The 17,280-nt window shown below is 44.6% G+C and overlaps 1 protein-coding gene across 2 annotated transcripts in view; it reads right to left on the bottom strand.

Moving 5' to 3' along the window:
- The window catches only part of Adck1 (aarF domain containing kinase 1), a 140,083-nt gene that overhangs the window by 68,885 nt on the left and 53,918 nt on the right, over window positions 1-17,280 (bottom strand). For both annotated transcript variants that reach the window (XM_047541723.1, XM_047541724.1), the window contains exon 4: window positions 6-209. In XM_047541723.1, the coding sequence (XP_047397679.1) occupies window positions 6-209 (204 nt within the window). The remainder of the gene's footprint in view (window positions 1-5; window positions 210-17,280) is intronic.

The raw sequence follows: 17,280 nt of genomic DNA, 5'->3' as shown, positions 1-17,280 counted from the left end.
GGTACCTCCTTGCCCAGGTCCTCGCGGATGACCTGGCGGACCTCCTGCATGCTGCTCTGCGGGGCCTGGCTGTGCAGCACCTTCAGCGTGCTGGTGTACTCCTCCGGCAGCAGGTAGTCCAGGGCCCCCAGGTGCTGGCCCACCTTGATGAAGGTGCCCCGGTTGGCACAGCAGAGCTCACAGAGACGCCTGGCAGAGCGGAGGTGCACCTGCGGAGAGACAGACAGGAGCCAGAGAGGTGTGAGCGCAGGCTGTTCTCTCAACATCATTCCCCTCTCCCGACCGCCGGGCCTGAACACCTTCCCTTGGTCCCAGTGCTAAGGCAGGTGCACGAGGGGCCCGCACTTGCACGTGGCCTCAAGGTGCCAAGCTCCTCTTCATCAAAACGGACCCGGTCTGAGTCACACTAACTAGAAATCAGTGTTCAAGGCTTTTGGCGGGGTTTTGGGTTTGGCTTTGGGGAGGGTGTGGTCTGAGATGGAACCCAGGGCCTCATACATGTAGGTAAGCAATCCACTGAGCAATATCCCAGCCCGGTTCAAGGCTAACCTACTGATGGTTCAGTTAGCGTATGCCAAGTTCAAGTATGTGCCACTCATCCCTCAGACATTCTAAAGATACTTCCTGTTTGTTTGGCTCTCAACAGATGGTCAGATATATCCTACCTCTAATCCTCAGGACGGCTTTGGAAGGCAGTGTTGCTATCTTCTAAGATGAGAAACTCAATTGCCTTGTTTATAAAGTATGAATGGATGTCAAAGGAAAGGCTATAAAACACTCCAAATCTGGGGCTTTTTTAATGCAGCAAACTTTAGCGGGGATTCCTATTTCCGGGGGAATAACAGCGCTGGAGGCGTGAGGCATGAGACACAGGCAGGGGGCAGGCCGTCCAGGCTGCAGGACCTTCGCTTGCGTCCTGATTCTCATCATCCCAGGCTGTGCGTCCCGGTCATCACGCCCGCCCAGATGCGGGGCTGGGAACTCTGAGGCAGAACAACAGCCTGAGGCAGGAAGGGGCCACGGGTACACACAGAAGGCAAGGTAGCCCAGCATCCCAGAGGGACCAGGTACCGCCTGCACCAACGAAGCCAGCAGAGAGTCAACATCGAGCATGAACTTGCACTCTCAAGCACCAGGAAGAAGGCTGGCACAATTAACATGTTTCAGGGCGCTAAAACCAGGGGAAGAGTTAGATAACCACTGATAACAAAGACGGAGGAAGTGTTCAAAGGTCCTGTGCAATCAGTTGCCAAGTGAACCCACAGGAAAGCTAAGAACACTAAGCCCTGAGCACCCTCAGCCCAGCACCAGGGGCGCCCACCTCCCCACAGCAGACTCCAGGCATCAGCAGCCATCCTTAGGCCCTCAGGGGTCCGTCCACTTCAGGCTCTGCTGGACATCCCTGTGTCCCACTCCAACCCATTCGGGGGCAACCCTGAGTACACACAGCCAGTCCCTCTGGGCAGAGCCCTCCGGCCTTGATGAGGACACCCAGTTCAATCTGCACCAGTGAGAGTCTCTTTTCCCGGCAGGAGGAAAAATGGAAATAATGTTCTAATTGAGAGAATAAGAGCAGGAGCACCTCTTGGCGATCAAAGGGTTGAGGGACACTGTCTCAAGGACTGGAGACTGGGGACAAAGCCAGCCAGTGTCAGGTGGCAGAAGGTCATGTGGAGCTGGGTGGAGTCAGGGCCATGGCAGGTCAAAGCTGTAGCACAAAGGAGGTGACAAAGGTCGAACCACACGGTCATGCTGTGGCCAGGCATCTCTCGGCAGTCAGTACAAGGGTTCAGGCCCCTTTGCACAACTTTTTGCAGTTGAAATAATTGGCCTCTGACTCCAACCCAGTAGAGAGGAACTGCACAACCAACAGCAGATCAGGCAGAGCCAGAAAGGCAGGCACGCCTCTCCATCCAGAGCCACCAGAACCCGGTCCACCAGCTGCTTCCCAGCAACACTGCCCCGGCATGCCACTCACCCCCAGAGGGGCACTAAACCCCACGTGCAGCTGTTCTGGAGCTGGGCAGCTGGCACACTGAAAGGGAACAGAGGATGGGAAGGGGGTGAGGACACATCCGGCTCTCCATCACACACTCACAGGAGACTCACTGTGGGCCCAGACCCTGCCCTCAGGCATCTGGGGACCTCAGAGGGCCACTCACACAACAGAGGACACCACAGCAGCAGGTATTAGACAGAGCTCAGGACAAGGCACAGTGGGAACTCACAGATGAAAGAAACCAGAGAGCTGCGAGCAGACACTCAGGCTCCCGGGGAGGGGTGACGTGGGGCAAGAGGGTGCTGGTTACGAATCGACAGATGCCTCTCGATTTATGATGGGATTTGAGGTTGAAAATGCATTTTATACCCCTGGCCTACTGAATGTTGCAGCTTAGCAACAGTGCATCATAGAGCAAGGGTTATTACCCTGTGATCACTGACTGACGGGGCGACACACCTCACTGCCACCGCCCAGCATCCCGAGGGAGGATCCTGGTATCGATCACTAGTCCAGAAAAGTCAAAATTCCAAGGATGGTTTCTACTGAAGATGTATCACTTTTGCATCATCATAAAGTCAAAGAATCCTAAGTTGACCCACTGTACATGGGTCCTGTCTGTCCTGCTCTCAGCTCTGCATCCATTCTTCTTTGCTCTCTGTGATACTAAAGCTGAACCCTGGGTCATAGCCTTTACCATTAAGGGATCCTGGGGGAGACTGTGAGACCACAGCAAGCACAGTGGTCCCCTTACTGTTCCAATTTGCTGCTCCAGCAGAGACAGGCAGCCAACAGGGACAGCGCCCACTCCAGGGCCTCACAGACCAGTGCGGCCCACAGCTCCATGACCTGTGGTCCACCTTTGTGGACCAACTTAGGCCCAACCCTCCAGTGAGAATCCTGGCTGCCCCTACAGATGAGCTCAGCCCACGTCCTCCAAAAAGTCTCTCTGCCACCCAGCAGGCTACTGCCTTGGACCAGCTCTGGCTCAGGCCTGCACCACATCCCACCACTAGCGTCCCAGAGCAGCCCCGCTGCTCCGTCAGCTGACTCCCAGCCTCGAGGGTGGGAAGAGCTCGGCGGACATGTTCGTACGTGTTCACGATCCCCAGGCCCCAGAAGGAGCAGCTGCTTTAAGTGCTTGCCACTTGTGTACCAGCAGTCTCCTTCTACGCCTTGCAGGAGTTGACCACCTTTTACTAGTTAATAATTCTTTATCTTAAATTCTTCCTATTCAAATTACGGGTGTGACTGGGCCCTGGCTGATAGAGAGTTGGCCCCTGAAATTGAATTTGAATAGATTAAGATGAAAAGGGAAAGCACTTCAGCCAGAGCAACAGAAGCAAAGGCACAGGTGTGTGTGTGTGTGTGTGTGTGTGTGTGTGTGTGTGTGTGTTGCTGATAACCCTGCTCCACTGTTTTCTTCAGACTGGACTCACATCTACACTTGTCTCTGCCACAGGAGTCACCTGCCCAGCCCTCGCAAAAGCAAACTGAGTCGGGGCTCTGCTGCCTCTCATCTGCAACACGAACTAGCGCTAAGTGGGGCGCCTCTGGGCACAAAGTGATGGTCATCTTCAAGACAATACAGGGAGCCCTCCCAGGTCCCCCAAGCCCGGGAAGGTGGTCCACCCCTGGCTCACCAGTCACCTGACATATCAGCTCTTGGGGACAAAGGCCAAGTGTGTCTGCTGCATACACTGCATACTCAGGGTAAGCTGTGCAGGTGCCATAAATATAGACGGATGACAATGGTTCACAAAGCCATCATCCGTGAAACTGAGTCAGCAGCATGTACTGCAAATGACAGCCACACTTCCATCAAAGTCACCTTTGACCTGCTTCTAACACACACACACACAGCTGAGAAATGCTGCCACTCACCAAAAACTGGAAATAGTCTTTTAAGGTCAAATGCTGACTAAGAGAGCAGACCCTCTGCTCTCCAGGGTCCCTTCCTTGCTCCAGTTCCCCTGTCTTTGAGGATCAGAAGCCAGGCCCATTCAGACATCCAGGAGACCACCGACTTAGAGCAAACTCCCCCTCTCAGTGTTCACCCACGTCATCTGTCACCAGAGGCCCAAGCCTGCTGGCAGCAGGAAATACAGAGGAATCTCACAATTCTCCCATCACAGGATCCTTTTCCCAGCCCTGCAAGTGTGCTTGATGAAACAAAGCAAGCCATCCAGAATCTCCCGAACTGGGCGTCCCACTCAAATCTGGTCCTAACCACACACATCCCTGGCCACATACACAGGCACGAGCACCATGAGGGACATGCAGATGAATGAGAGTTAATTTCTAACAGCACTATCCAACGGAACTTGTTGCAGGAATGGAAATGTTCTGTATCTCTACTGTCCAGTACAGTTGCACCTACAAGCTATAAGGCTCAGATATAAGTGGTGGGGGTGATTTTTGTTTTTAAATCTGTCCGCTATCTCTGTAACAAAGATCTTATGATGTGTTTTTAAAGATGAAGAAATAATGTCAAAGTTCACTGACATCCTCAAGGTCCCACAGACATAAATGATGAAACCATGATATTAAGGTTTGGATATGAGGTATCCTCCAAAAGCTTCTATTGATATAGGAATAGTCAGGGGTAAAATGAGTGGATTATGAGGGCTATGACCCTATTAGTCCGTCCTACTTTGAACAGGCTGACTGGGTGGTAACTGTAGGGACGTGGGGCATGGCTGAGGAGCTGGGTCCCTGGGGGGCATGCCCTAGAGCTGTTCTTCCCTACAGCCCCTTCCACCCTCTTTGCTTCCTGACCACGTGGACTGAGCAGCGTTCCTCCACTGGGTCCTTCCCCCATGATGCGCTGCCTCCTCTTGGGCTCAGAGCAATTGAAGAGGCCGTCTATGGACTGAGACCTCTGAAACTGTGAACCCCAAATAAACTTTTCCTCCACTAGGTTCTTCTTGTTGGGTATTTTGATCACAGCAACACAAAGGTAACTAAAACACATGGTGTTTCCAAACCTCGATCCGTCAGATATGGGGCCCTGTGTACTAGGTCACACGTGCCAGGGAACAAGCATTACTGAAGGCGTTGTCAGGAGCTGAGAAGAAACAGCGCTGGTCTTCACATGACAGGAGCTTACAACGTAGACCGAGCAATGACACATCCATAAAACCAAAGTTACCAAGAGTAGGCAGTAAGGCCGCTGCCTGATCACACTCAGTGTGTGATGTATGCTGGATGGTCACCAGGCTAGGCACAGGGAGGCCATGGCAACCGAAACAAGTGTAGACCATTTGAAAGGCCAATGTAAGCTGCAGATGGTCTTAAGTCAAACAGGAGGAATCACATAATGATTAAAAGCACTGGCTTTGGAATAAGAAAGACTTGGGTTCAAATCCTATTTTGATACTTACTTGTTATGGTTTGGATGTGAGGTGTCCCCCAAAAGCTCACATGTGAGACAATGCAAGAAGGTTCAGAGGAGAAATGATTGGGTTGTAAGAATCTTGACCCAATCAGTGAATTAATCCTCTGATCCGGATTAACTGAGAGGTAACTGAAGTGGTAGGGTGTGGCTGGAGGAGGTGGGAATTGGGGCTTGGCTTTGGGTCTATATTTGCATCTGGCAAGTGGAATCTCTCTCTCTTTGCTTCCTGATCTGTGAGCAGCTTCCCTCTGCCACACACTCTGCCATGATGTTCAGCCTCACCTTGAGCCCCAAGGAATGGAACCAGCCTTCTATGGACTAAGATATCTGAAACTGTGAGCCTCCAAATAAACTTTTCCTCCCCTATAATTGTTCTGATCCAGTCATTTAGTCACAGCAGCAGAAAAAAACTGACAAAAACACTTATCAATTACTTGTCAAAGTTAATGAACTTTGGAACCTCAGTTTCCTCATCAGTAAAAGAGAGATAATAATTATACTCTTCATTATGATGGTTAAATGAAGTAATGCATTAAAAAAGAACCTAGTACAGGGTCCAGCATATAATCAGTGCTCAATAAATGAATGGAAAGAGAAAAGGGAAGAGGGATCAATCTTCCCAGAAAAATGAAATCAAAAACTTTTTTTAAAAAAACCCTCCAGGCCCATCCACTCCACTGGATTGGGTATAACAAATCTGGACCACAATCTAATAAGGAGAAGCAATAGCTAATTTTATGAACTATCATCTCAAATGCAAAGTACCAGTGTATGAGAAATGCAAACAACAACAGAGCATTAATTTAAACACACAGACTTTAGGTTCTCATCTACAAATATCTTCCTACTTTCCCTGCTACCCTGCCGCCAGCCACCCATCTGCTCCCTGGACTCCAGGGCTGCCTCTGCCCAGCACTGAACTTTGCTGGTTGACTGGGTGTGTCTGCAGCACACCCTCACTGACAGCCCCACACCCTTCCACCCTGTCACACTATCCTACAAACAGCTGGAGAGTCCCCCTGTCCAGTTCCAACCTCCTTTTCACTCCAAGCTCAATAATTTGCTTTATGATTATCTCATTACCAGTAACCTTGCTGCAATGAATTTTATCTGCCTCATATTAATTAAAAGCATTGTCATCAGAGTGGTTTGTGACTTGAGAGGGAGACAATGAATAGCTAATAAGATTAACTCGGTGTTGATTAGTTATTGATTTGGCCAGATAGAGCGACAGCCCAAGGAAGACAACTCTTTCCTTGTGTGTGAAGCCCCCTAATTTGGCAGAATATACCAACATCAGACTGGATCCACAGTCTCCCTGCCAGAGGGGGCAATATCTCCAGTAAGGCTCAGGGGTGTTGTGAGACAGAGAAAATAGACACACACACACACACACACACACACACACACACACACACACATCCCTCACAAATGGGAAGGAAAAGGGAGATGAAACATCCCAAACAAACCTTTGATTAATTCTTCTAGTCAAACACTAAAGTCTCAAAGGACTGAAGTGTTAACAGCAGAATCTCTGGGTTGCAAACTTACTCTTTCTTCTTTATAGATTTTTACATATTTTCCAAGTTTCTTAGAACTAGTGTATGTCAATAATGAGGAAGGATTTTCTTTTTAATCCACCCCTTCTTCAGAATCTTCTGGAAATGGAAAAGTCCTACTGTGGGTTTTTTGTTTGTTTGTTTGTTTGTTTGTTTTTGGGGGGTGTACAGGAGTCTACCCTGCAGACTGAAAGGAATCAGGCAGCATGTGCCTTCTCTGGGAGGATGCGAAGGTCCGTGTGTGTGCGCCATCATGAAAATAAGAACTGTGTCTCCTCCCCCACCCCCAAGAAGGCAGGTCAGGGTTTCTTCCAAGGTCTTTTATGGTTGTTACTGCTCGCTTTAAGTTGTCCTTTAGGCGATGTCTGGTTTAGACGTAAGGTGTTCCCCAAAAGCTCCTGTTGATGCAGGAGTATTCAGAGGTGAACGATTAGATGAGCTCTGTGACCTAATCAGTTTGTCCTAGTTTGAATGGACTGACTGGGTGGTAGCTAGGCAGGTAGGGTGTGGCTGGAGGAGGTGGGTCACCTGGGGCATGCCCTGAAAGGGTTCATTTACCCAAGACCCCTTCCCCTGTCTCTGCTTCCTGACCACCTCCTCCCACCACCCCACCCTGCCATGAGCTGAGCAGCTTTCCTGCTCTGGGCCCTTCCCCCATAATGTGCTGCCTCACCTCAGGTCCAGAGCAATGGAGTCCGCCATCTATGGATGGAGACTTCTGAAACCATGAGCCCCAAATAAACTTCTCCAAATTGTTCTTTGTTCAGGTACTTTGGTCATAGTGAGGAAAAGCTAACTGAAACAGTCAATAAAGTAAAATGTATCATGTTTTGGGAGAAAGAAACAAATTGCAATTTATAAAAAGTTTTGAGGTGTCTGGCCCCAGGTTAAAGCCCACTCAGACCACATGGTCCCCAGAGTGCCTCGGTCCACATTCCACTTCACCACTTAGAAGCTGCTGACCTTGGGCAACTTATGGAGCCTCACTCTACTCCATAATCTATAAAAGGAAGCTAAGAACAGTACCTACCTCACGGGGTTGCTGGGAAGATGAAGTGGGGTGAGGTAATGCATGCACTCCATCAGCCAGAGCAGGATTTCCACCGTGAGGGAGAACCTGACAGGCAACGCCATTGCGAAACAATCCTCCTTCTTAGAACAATCACCCCACCGTCGCTCTGACTCAGCCTGACCTAAACCCCAGACAATACTCCACCATTACACCAGAAATGGAATTCTTCTTTGGGACTGAAACCTTGAGAAACACCTTGTTCAACATGGAACAGTGACCACCACAGAATGAAGGTGACCACCACTGGGACCCTTCCCCGACAAGCCCCTAGCAACAGCCTACCCACAAAAATCCCCCCCTCCCTCTCTCCCCTGTAACCTCCCTAAGTGGAACAGTTCCAATCTCTGCTGGGATCCTCCTGCGCAGGTTTGTCCCACATAAACCAGTGCTACCATTAAGCCACCTCTCCCACCTCTTCATTTCCTGTGTTCAGTTCTTTCCTTACTTCTACACTTATTGTAAGGGAACCTGGAAATTGTTTTCCATCAGGTACAGTAAGATGCATAAACATGGAGATGATTGTCATGAAGGAGAAGATATTAGTCACAAATCCCTAAAGCAGAGGCATGGCGGGCCACAGGGGAAAAGCGCCAGGCGCCAGGGGGCAGAGGCAGCGGGAAGAGAACGTGGACAAAAGCCTCACGTGGTGGCTTCTGCGGGAAGGAACGGGAGAGGCGGGACGCGTGGTGTAAGACGGGTTAGCGTGGGCTAGGGTTGTGACTCAGTGGTAGAGCGCTCACCTAGCGTGCGTGAGGTGCTGGGTTTGATCCTCAGCATCACAAAACTAAAACAAAACATTTATTTAAAAAAAAGATTGGTTAGTATGGATCGTTTTAACAAGTTCTGGGGCACACGCTCTCCCTAGCCGTCTGCTACCCCGTGTGGGACAATTAGGGGCTTGGGGCCTAGAGTATGGGAGAGCACTGGAGAGGAGAAGTTGGGGAATGTGGGCTTTGGACTAGTTGGTTTGCACATGAAAGGCAACTCTCACTTCGAGGAGAGTCGCTTGCTATCTCTAGGAATTAGTTAACCCTGGGAGAAGAAGTCCTTCTAATGCCAGCAAGAACCCAAAACAAAGCATTAGAAGACCCAGTAAATAAGGAAAACTGACTAATGCAACACACTAGCTATATCCATTGGGGATCTCCTCCAGTGCCACCTGCCCGCTGATGCCACATAAATGAGCATCCCCTGCCCTGACCCCTCCCCTAACTAGAGCCTCATAGATCCAACTACCTCTCCAGCATCACTCCAGGATGTGCATGACTTTCTCACCACACCCACCACACCAAAGCTGCTTCTCCCACCTTAGGAAAGGACAACTCAAAACCTGAAGCTTCTCGAGCCATGAACCTTGATGTCATCCTGACTTCTCTCCCAAAACAGGGACTCCTATGACCTTTCCCCTGAAACAATGTGAAAACTAGACAAGAAACATAAAACAAGAGTTTCCAAGGCACTGGACATCAGGCAAGGAAGAGCAGTGTTCCCGAGAGATGGGGAAGAAACCAGTGAACGCTGTGAGTGCCCCAATGCCTGCACTCAGTTTCTAGGCCACAGTGCTGGGAGGAAGCCAGGCTCCCTGAGTCAAGGAGATGGAGCTGAGTCAAGGAAGAGCTCACAGGAGAGAAGAGAGCTGTGCAAAGATCTGCAGAGGACCCACCTCAGGTATTCAGCTGAGTACTGATCTGCAAGTGCACCTGCAAAATCTACCTGAGTCCAGGGAAAGAACAACCCAAGAAGATCCAGGTTAACAGCATCCTCCACCTACACAGGGCTTGTTTCCACCAACCAAACCAGAAAATTCACACAGTTCATGGGGCATTTGTTATCAAACCCAGGAAGGCCGTGCCTTAGTCGTGGGAAATATCCTAAACACCATTCCATTCCCCCAACAAAGAGTAAAAGTAAGACTTGAAAAAAAAAAATTTCTAAGTAACTTAACTGTGTCCCAGAACAAACCTCAAGAATATTTATAAGAATACAAAGATATCTAACACCCAAAAATATAAGAGCATAGTATCGGGCATCTTATTAAAAACTTACCAGATAGGCCAAGAAGCAGGGAAATATGATACAAAATGAGAAGAAAAAAAAAAGACAATCAAAACCAACCCAGACATAAAACTGATATTAAAATTAACAGAAAATGCCTGGCACAGTGGCGCATGCCTGTAATCCCAGCAGCTCAGGAAGCTGAGGCAGGAGGATCATGAGTTCAAAGCCAGCCTCAGCAAAAGCGAAGCAATAAGCAACTCAGTGAGACCCTGTCTCTAAATAAAAATACAAAATAGGGCTGGGGATGTGGCTCAGTGGTTGAGTGTCCCTGAGTTCAATCCCAGGTGTATACACACACAAACACACACACAAATTAGCAGAAAATAACATTAAAGCAGGTATTAATAGCTGCATTTTGTATGTTTAAAAGTTAAATAGAGGGACTAGGGTTATGGCTCAGTGGTAGAGCGCTTCCTAGCATGTGTGAGGCATTGGGTTCAATTCTTAGCACCACATAAAAATAAATAAAGGTCCATTGGCAACTAGAAAAAAAATTTTTTTAAGTTAAAAAGAGATGTGAATGATGAGAGGGAGGACAAAAGCTCCCAATGAAACCTCTGGAGATGAAAAGTTTAATGTGTGAGATTTTTTTAAAATGCACTGGATAAGATTAATGGCAGACTAGACATTGCAGAAAAAGGATTAGTAAACTTGAAGACCTAGGAATAGAAACTATTCAAAATTAAAGACACAGGGTAAAATAATATATTAGTGAAAAGAACACCAGTGAGCTGTGAGACAAATTCAAGCAACATAATATACATGCAGTTGGAGTCTCCAAAGAAAAGATGGGAGGGGAAGGAGAAAACAATATGCAAAGAAACACTGGCTGAGATGTTTTTCAAATTTGATTTTTAAAAATCTATAAACCAATGGATCCAAGAATCTTAAAAAGCCCCAAGCACACACACACACACACACACACAAAAGAAAAAAAAAATTCAAAGGAACTGTTTTAGTTAGCTTTTTCATCACTGGGACCAAAATACCTGATAAGAACAAGTTAGAGGAGAAAAAGTATATTTTGGGTCATGGTTTCAGAGATTCAGTTCATGACTGGCTGACTCCATTGCTCTGGGCCCAAGGTGAGGTAGCAGGTCATGCATGGAGGGTCAGGTGGGGGAAGCTGCTACCCTTAGGGCAGCAAGAACAGAAAGCAAGGGAGAAGGGCCTGCAGGAAAGATGCACCCTTGCAGGGCACAACCCCAGAGACCCACCTTCTCCAGCCCCAGCTGCCCACAGTTACCACCCGGTCAGTCTATTCAAATTAATATGGGGCAATTAGGTTATGGCTCTCATAATCCAATCATTTCACCTCAGAATATTCCTGCGTTTACAGGAGCTTTGGGGGGACTCCTCATATCCAAACCATAACAGGAACCTATATAAATAACTTGTTCAAAACCAGTGATAAGGGGGAAAAAATCTTAAAAGTATCCAGAGAAAAAGGACACATATGGACTGAGGAGCAAAGTTAAGAATGACAGCAGATTTTTCACTGGAAACAATACAAAGGAAGGAAGGAAGGAAGGAAGGAAGGAAGGAAGGAAGGGAGGGAGGGAGGGAGGGAGGGAGGGAGGGAGGGAGGGAGGGAGGGAGGGAGGAAGGACCCAGAATTCTATACCCTCTGAAAACATCTTTTTTTTTTTTTTTTCCCTAATCATACTTCCTTTTATTGAAATTTTTATGATTTTGGCACATTTCTGCTCTCCTTATTTCTTTTACACTTGTTTCTCAATTTTTTTTTATTGTGAACAAATGGGATACATGTTCTTTCTCTGTTTGTACATAGAGTAAAGGCATACCATTCGTGTAATCATACATTTACATAGGGTGATGTTGGTTGATTCATTCTGTTATTTTTTTCCCCTTCCCCCCACCCTTCCCATCCCTCTTTTCCCTCTATACAGTCCTTCCTTCCCCCATTCTTGCCCCCCTCCCTAACCCTCACTCTAACCCTAAAACTAACCCCTCCCACGCCCCATTATGTATCATCATCCACTTATCAGCGAGATCATTCTTCCTTTGGTTTTTTGAGATTGGCTTATCTCACTTAGCATGATATTCTCCAATTTCGACCATTTGCTTGCAAATGCCATAATTTTATCATTCTTTATGGCTGAGTAATATTCCATTGTATATATATGCCACAGTTTCTTTATCCATTCATCAACTGAAGGGCATCTAGGTTGGTTCCACAATCTGGCTATGGTGAATTGAGCAGCAATGAACATTGATGTGGCTGTATCTCTGTAGTATGCTGATTTTAAGTCCTTTGGGTATAGGCCAAGGAGTGGGATAGCTGGGTCAAATGGTAGTTCCATTCCAAGTTTTTTAAGGAATCTCCATACTGCCTTCCAGAGTGGTTGCACTAATTTGCAACCCCACCAGCAATGTATGAGTGTACCTTTTTCCCCACATCCTCGCCAACACCTGTTGTTGCTTGTGTTCTTGATAATCGCCATTCTGATTGGGGTGAGATGGAATCTTAGGGTGGTTTTGATTTGCATTTCTTTTATTACTAGAGATGTTGAACATTTTTCCATATGTTTGTTGATTGTTTGTAGGTCTTCTTCTGTGAAGTGTCTGTTCATTTCCTTAGACCATTTGTCGATTGGATTATTTGTAGTCTTGGTGTTGAGTTTTTTGAGTTCTTTATAGATTCTGGAGATTAGCGCTCTATCTGAGGTATGGTTGGCAAAGATTTTCTCCCACTCTGTAGGCTCTTTCTTCACATTGCTGATAGTTTCCTTTGCTGAGAGAAAGCTTTTTAGTTTGAATCTATCCCAGTTGTTGATTCTTGCTTTTATTTCTTGTGCTATGGGAGTCCTGTTGAGAAAGTCTGGTCCTAAGCCAACATGTTGAAGATCTGGACCTACTTTTTCTTCTATAAGATGCAGGGTCTCTGGTCTGATTCCGAGGTCCTTAATCCATTTTGAGTTTAGTTTTGTGCACGGTGAGAGATATGGGTTTATTTTCATTTTGTTGCATATGGATTTCCAATTTTCCCAGCACCATTTATTGAAGAGGCTATCTTTTCTCCATTGCATATTTTTGGCCCCTTTGTCTAGTATGAGGAAATTATATTTGTTTGGGTTTGTATCCGTGTCCTCTATTCTGTACCATTGATCTACCTGTCTATTTTGGTACCAATACCATGCCGTTTTTGTTACTATTGCTTTGTAGTACAGTTGAAGTTCAGGTATTGCAACACCCCCTGCTTCATTTTTCCTGCGAAGGATTGCTTTAGCAATTCTGGGTTTCTTATTCTTCTAGATGAATTTCATGATTGCTTGTTCTACTTCTGTAAGGTACATCGTTGGGATTTTAATTGGAATTGCATTGAATCTGTATAGCACTTTTGGTAGTATGGCCATTTTGACAATATTAATTCTGCCTATCCAGGAACATGGGAGATCTTTCCATCTTCTAAGGTGTTCCTTAATTTCTTTCTTTAGTGTTCTGTAGTTCTCATTGTAGAGGTCTTTCACCTCTTTTGTGAGATTGATTCCCAAGTATTTTATTTTTTTCAAGGCTATTGTGAATGGAGTAGTTTTCCTAATTTCTCTTTCTGAAGATTCATCACTTATGTATAAAAATGCATTGGATTTATGAGCATTGATCTTGTATCCTGCTACTTTACTGAATTCACTTATGAGTTCTAAGAGTTTTCTGGTGGAATTTCCTGGTTCCTCTAAGTATATAATCATATCATCAGCAAATAGGGATAGTTTGAGTTCTTCTTTTCCTATTCATATCCCTTTAATTTCTTTGGTCTGTCTAATTGCTCTGGCTAGAGTTTCAAGGACGATATTGAATAGGAGTGGTGAGAGAGGGCATCCCTGCCTTGTTCCAGATTTTAGGGGGAATGCTTTCAGTTTTTCACCATTAAGAATAATATTAGCCATGGGCTTAGCATAGATGGCCTTTACAATGTTAAGAAACGTTCCCACTATCCCTATTTTTTCTAGTGTTTTGAGCATGAAGGGGTGCTGTATTTTATCAAATGCTTTTTCTGCATCTATCGAAATAATCATGTGATTCTTGACTTTAAGTCTGTTGATATGGTGAATTACATTTATTGATTTCCTGATGTTGAACCAACCTTGCATCCCTGGGATGAAACCCACTTGATCATGGTGCACTATCTTTTTAATACATTTTTGTATGCGATTTGCTAAAATTTTGTTGAGAATTTTTGCGTTGATGTTCATTAAGGATATTGGTCTGAAATTTTCTTTCCTCGATGTGTCTCTGTCTGGTTTAGGTATCAGGGTAATATTGACTTCATAGAATGAGTTTGGGAGGGTTCCCTCCTCTTCTATTTCATGGAATACTTTGAAAAGTATTGGAATGAGCTCTTCTTTAAAGGTTTTGTAGAACTCGGCTGAGAAACCATCAGGTCCTGGACTTTTCTTTGTTGGTAGGCTTTTGATGACTTCTTCTATTTCATTACTTGAAATTGGTCTATTTAAATTGTGTATGTCCTCCTCATTTAGTTTAGGCAATTCATAGGTCTCTAGAAACTTGTTGATATCTTCGAAATTTTCTATTTTGTTGGAATATAGATTTTCAAAATAGCTTCTAATTATGTTTTGTATTTCACTCGTGTCTGTTGTGATATTTCCTTGTTCATTCTGAATTTTGGTGATTTGGGTTTTCTCTCGTCTTCTCTTTGTTAGTGTGGCTAAAGGTTTATCAATTTTGTTTATTTTTTCGAAGAACCAACTATTTATTTTGTCAATTTTTTGTATTGTTTCTTTCATTTCAATTTCGTTGATTTCAGCTCTGATTTTAACTATTTCCTGTCTTCTACTACTTTTGGTGTTGGTCTGTTCTTCTTTTTCTAGGGCTTTGAGCTGTAGTGTTAGGTCATTTATTTTTTGAGTTTTACTTCTTTTATTAAATGCGCTCCATGAAATAAATGTTCCTCTAAGTACTGCTTTCATAGTGTCCCAGAGATTTTGATACGATGTTTCTTTGTTCTCGTTTACCTCTAAGAATTTTTAAATTTCCTTCCTAATATCTTCTGTTATCCATTCCTCATATAATAGCATATTGTTTAATCTCCAGGTGTTGGAGTAATTTCTGTTTTTTGCTCTTTCATTTATTTCTAGTTTCAATCCATTATGGTCTGATAAAATACAAGGAAGTGTCTCTATCTTCTTGTATTTGCTAACATTAGCTTTGTGGCATAATATATGGTCTATTTTAGAGAAGGATCCATGTGCTGCTGAGAAGAAAGTGTATTCACTCTTCGTTGGATGGTATATTCTATAAATGTCTGTTAAGTCTAAATTATTGATTGTGTTATTGAGATCTATGGTTTCTTTGTTCAATTTTTGTTTGGAAGATCTGTCCAGTGGTGAGAGAGGCGTGTTAAAATCACCTAGTATTATTGTATTGTGGTCTATTTGGTTTCTGACATTGAGAAGGATTTGTTTGACATACATGGGTGAGCCACTGTTTGGGGCATAGATATTTATGATTGTTATGTCTTGCTGATTTATGGTTCCCTTAAGCATTATGAAATGTCCTTCTTTATCCCTTCTGATTAACTTTGGCTTGAAGTCCACTTTATCTGAAATGAGGATGGATACCCCAGCTTTTTTGCTGGGTCCATGTGCATGGTAAGTTTTTCCCCATCCTTTCACCTTTAGTCTATGGGTATCTCTTTCTAAGAGATGAGTCTCTTGCAGGCAACATATTGTTGGATCTTTCTTTTTTATCCAATCTGCCAGTCTATGTCTTTTGATTGATGAATTCAGGCCATTAATATTCAGGGTTATTATTGAGATATGATTTGTATTCCCAGTCATTTGACTCATTTTATTCATTTATTTGCTTATTTTTGACACAACTTGGTTCCTCTTTATTTGAGAGTTCCTTTAGGATATCTCCTCCCTTTGCTGATTTGCTTCTTTGTTTTTCATATCTTCTTCATGGGATATTTTGCTGAGAATGTTCTGTAATGCTGGCTTTCTTTTTGTATATTCTTTTAGCTTTTGTTTATCATGGAAGGATTTTATTTCGTCGTCAAATCTGAAGGTAAGTTTTGCTGGGTATAAGATTCTTGGTTGGCATCCATTTTCTTTTAGTGCTTGAAAAATTTTATTCCAGGCCCTTCTAGCTTTTAGGGTCTGGATTGAAAAATCTGCTGATATCCATATTGGCTTCCCCCTGAATGTAATTTGGTTCTTTTCTCTCACAGCCTTTAAGATTCTGTCTTTATTTTGTATGTTAGGTATTTTCATTATAATGTGCCTTGGTGTGGGTCTGTTGTAATTTTGTGTATTTGGAGTCCTGTAAGCCTCTTGAACTTGATTTTCCATTTCGTTCTTCAGATTTGGGAAATTTTCTGAAATTATCTCATTGAATAGGTTGTTCATTCCTTTGGTTTGTTTCTCTAAGCCTTCCTCAATCCCAATAATTCTCAAATTTGGCCTTTTCATGATATCCCATAGTTCTTGGAGATTCTGTTCATGATTTCTTACCATCTTCTCTGTTTGTTCGACTTTGTTTTCGAGGTTAAATATTTTGTCTTCAATATCTGAGGTTCTGTCTTCCAGGTGTTCTATCCTATTGGTTGTGCTTTCTATGGAGTTCTTAATTTGGTTTATTGTTTCCTTCATTTCAAGGATTTCTGTTTGGTTTTTTTTCAATATCTCTAACTCTTTATTGAAATGGTCTTTTGCTTCCTGTATTTGCTCTTTTAACTGTCTATTGGTGCGTTCATTCAATGCCTGCATTTGCTCTTTCATTTCATCGTTTGCTTCCCTTATCATGTTGATTATGTACATTCTGAACTCCCTTTCTGACATTTCTTCTGCCATGCTGTCATTGGATTTTATTGATATAACATCCAGATTTGTTTGAGGCATTTTCTTCCCTTGTTTTCTCATATTGTTCAGGTATCAGTGGACTGCAGAAATGTTGCAGATTTCCTCTATTGACTTATAATGTCCCTGAAGATTGCTAGTGTATCCCCTCTTATCCTTCAGTAGCCTGAAGTCTTAGAGGAAGTTGATACTTCGGTGTTCCCCTAGGTAGCTGCCTCTCTAGGGGTGGTGGTCTTCAGGTGGGGTATATTCCCTGCTAGAGGGCAGAGGTGCCTCTACTTGTTGACCAATGGTCATCCAAAGGGGAACTAGACTGCGGGCTGAGGCAATGCCTGTTTGGGCCTGTCTCTGGTTTT

This window comes from Sciurus carolinensis, chromosome 2, assembly GCF_902686445.1.
Source record: "Sciurus carolinensis chromosome 2, mSciCar1.2, whole genome shotgun sequence".
Lineage (NCBI taxonomy): Eukaryota > Metazoa > Chordata > Mammalia > Rodentia > Sciuridae > Sciurus > Sciurus carolinensis.
This window is presented reverse-complemented; position numbering and strand designations above follow the sequence as displayed.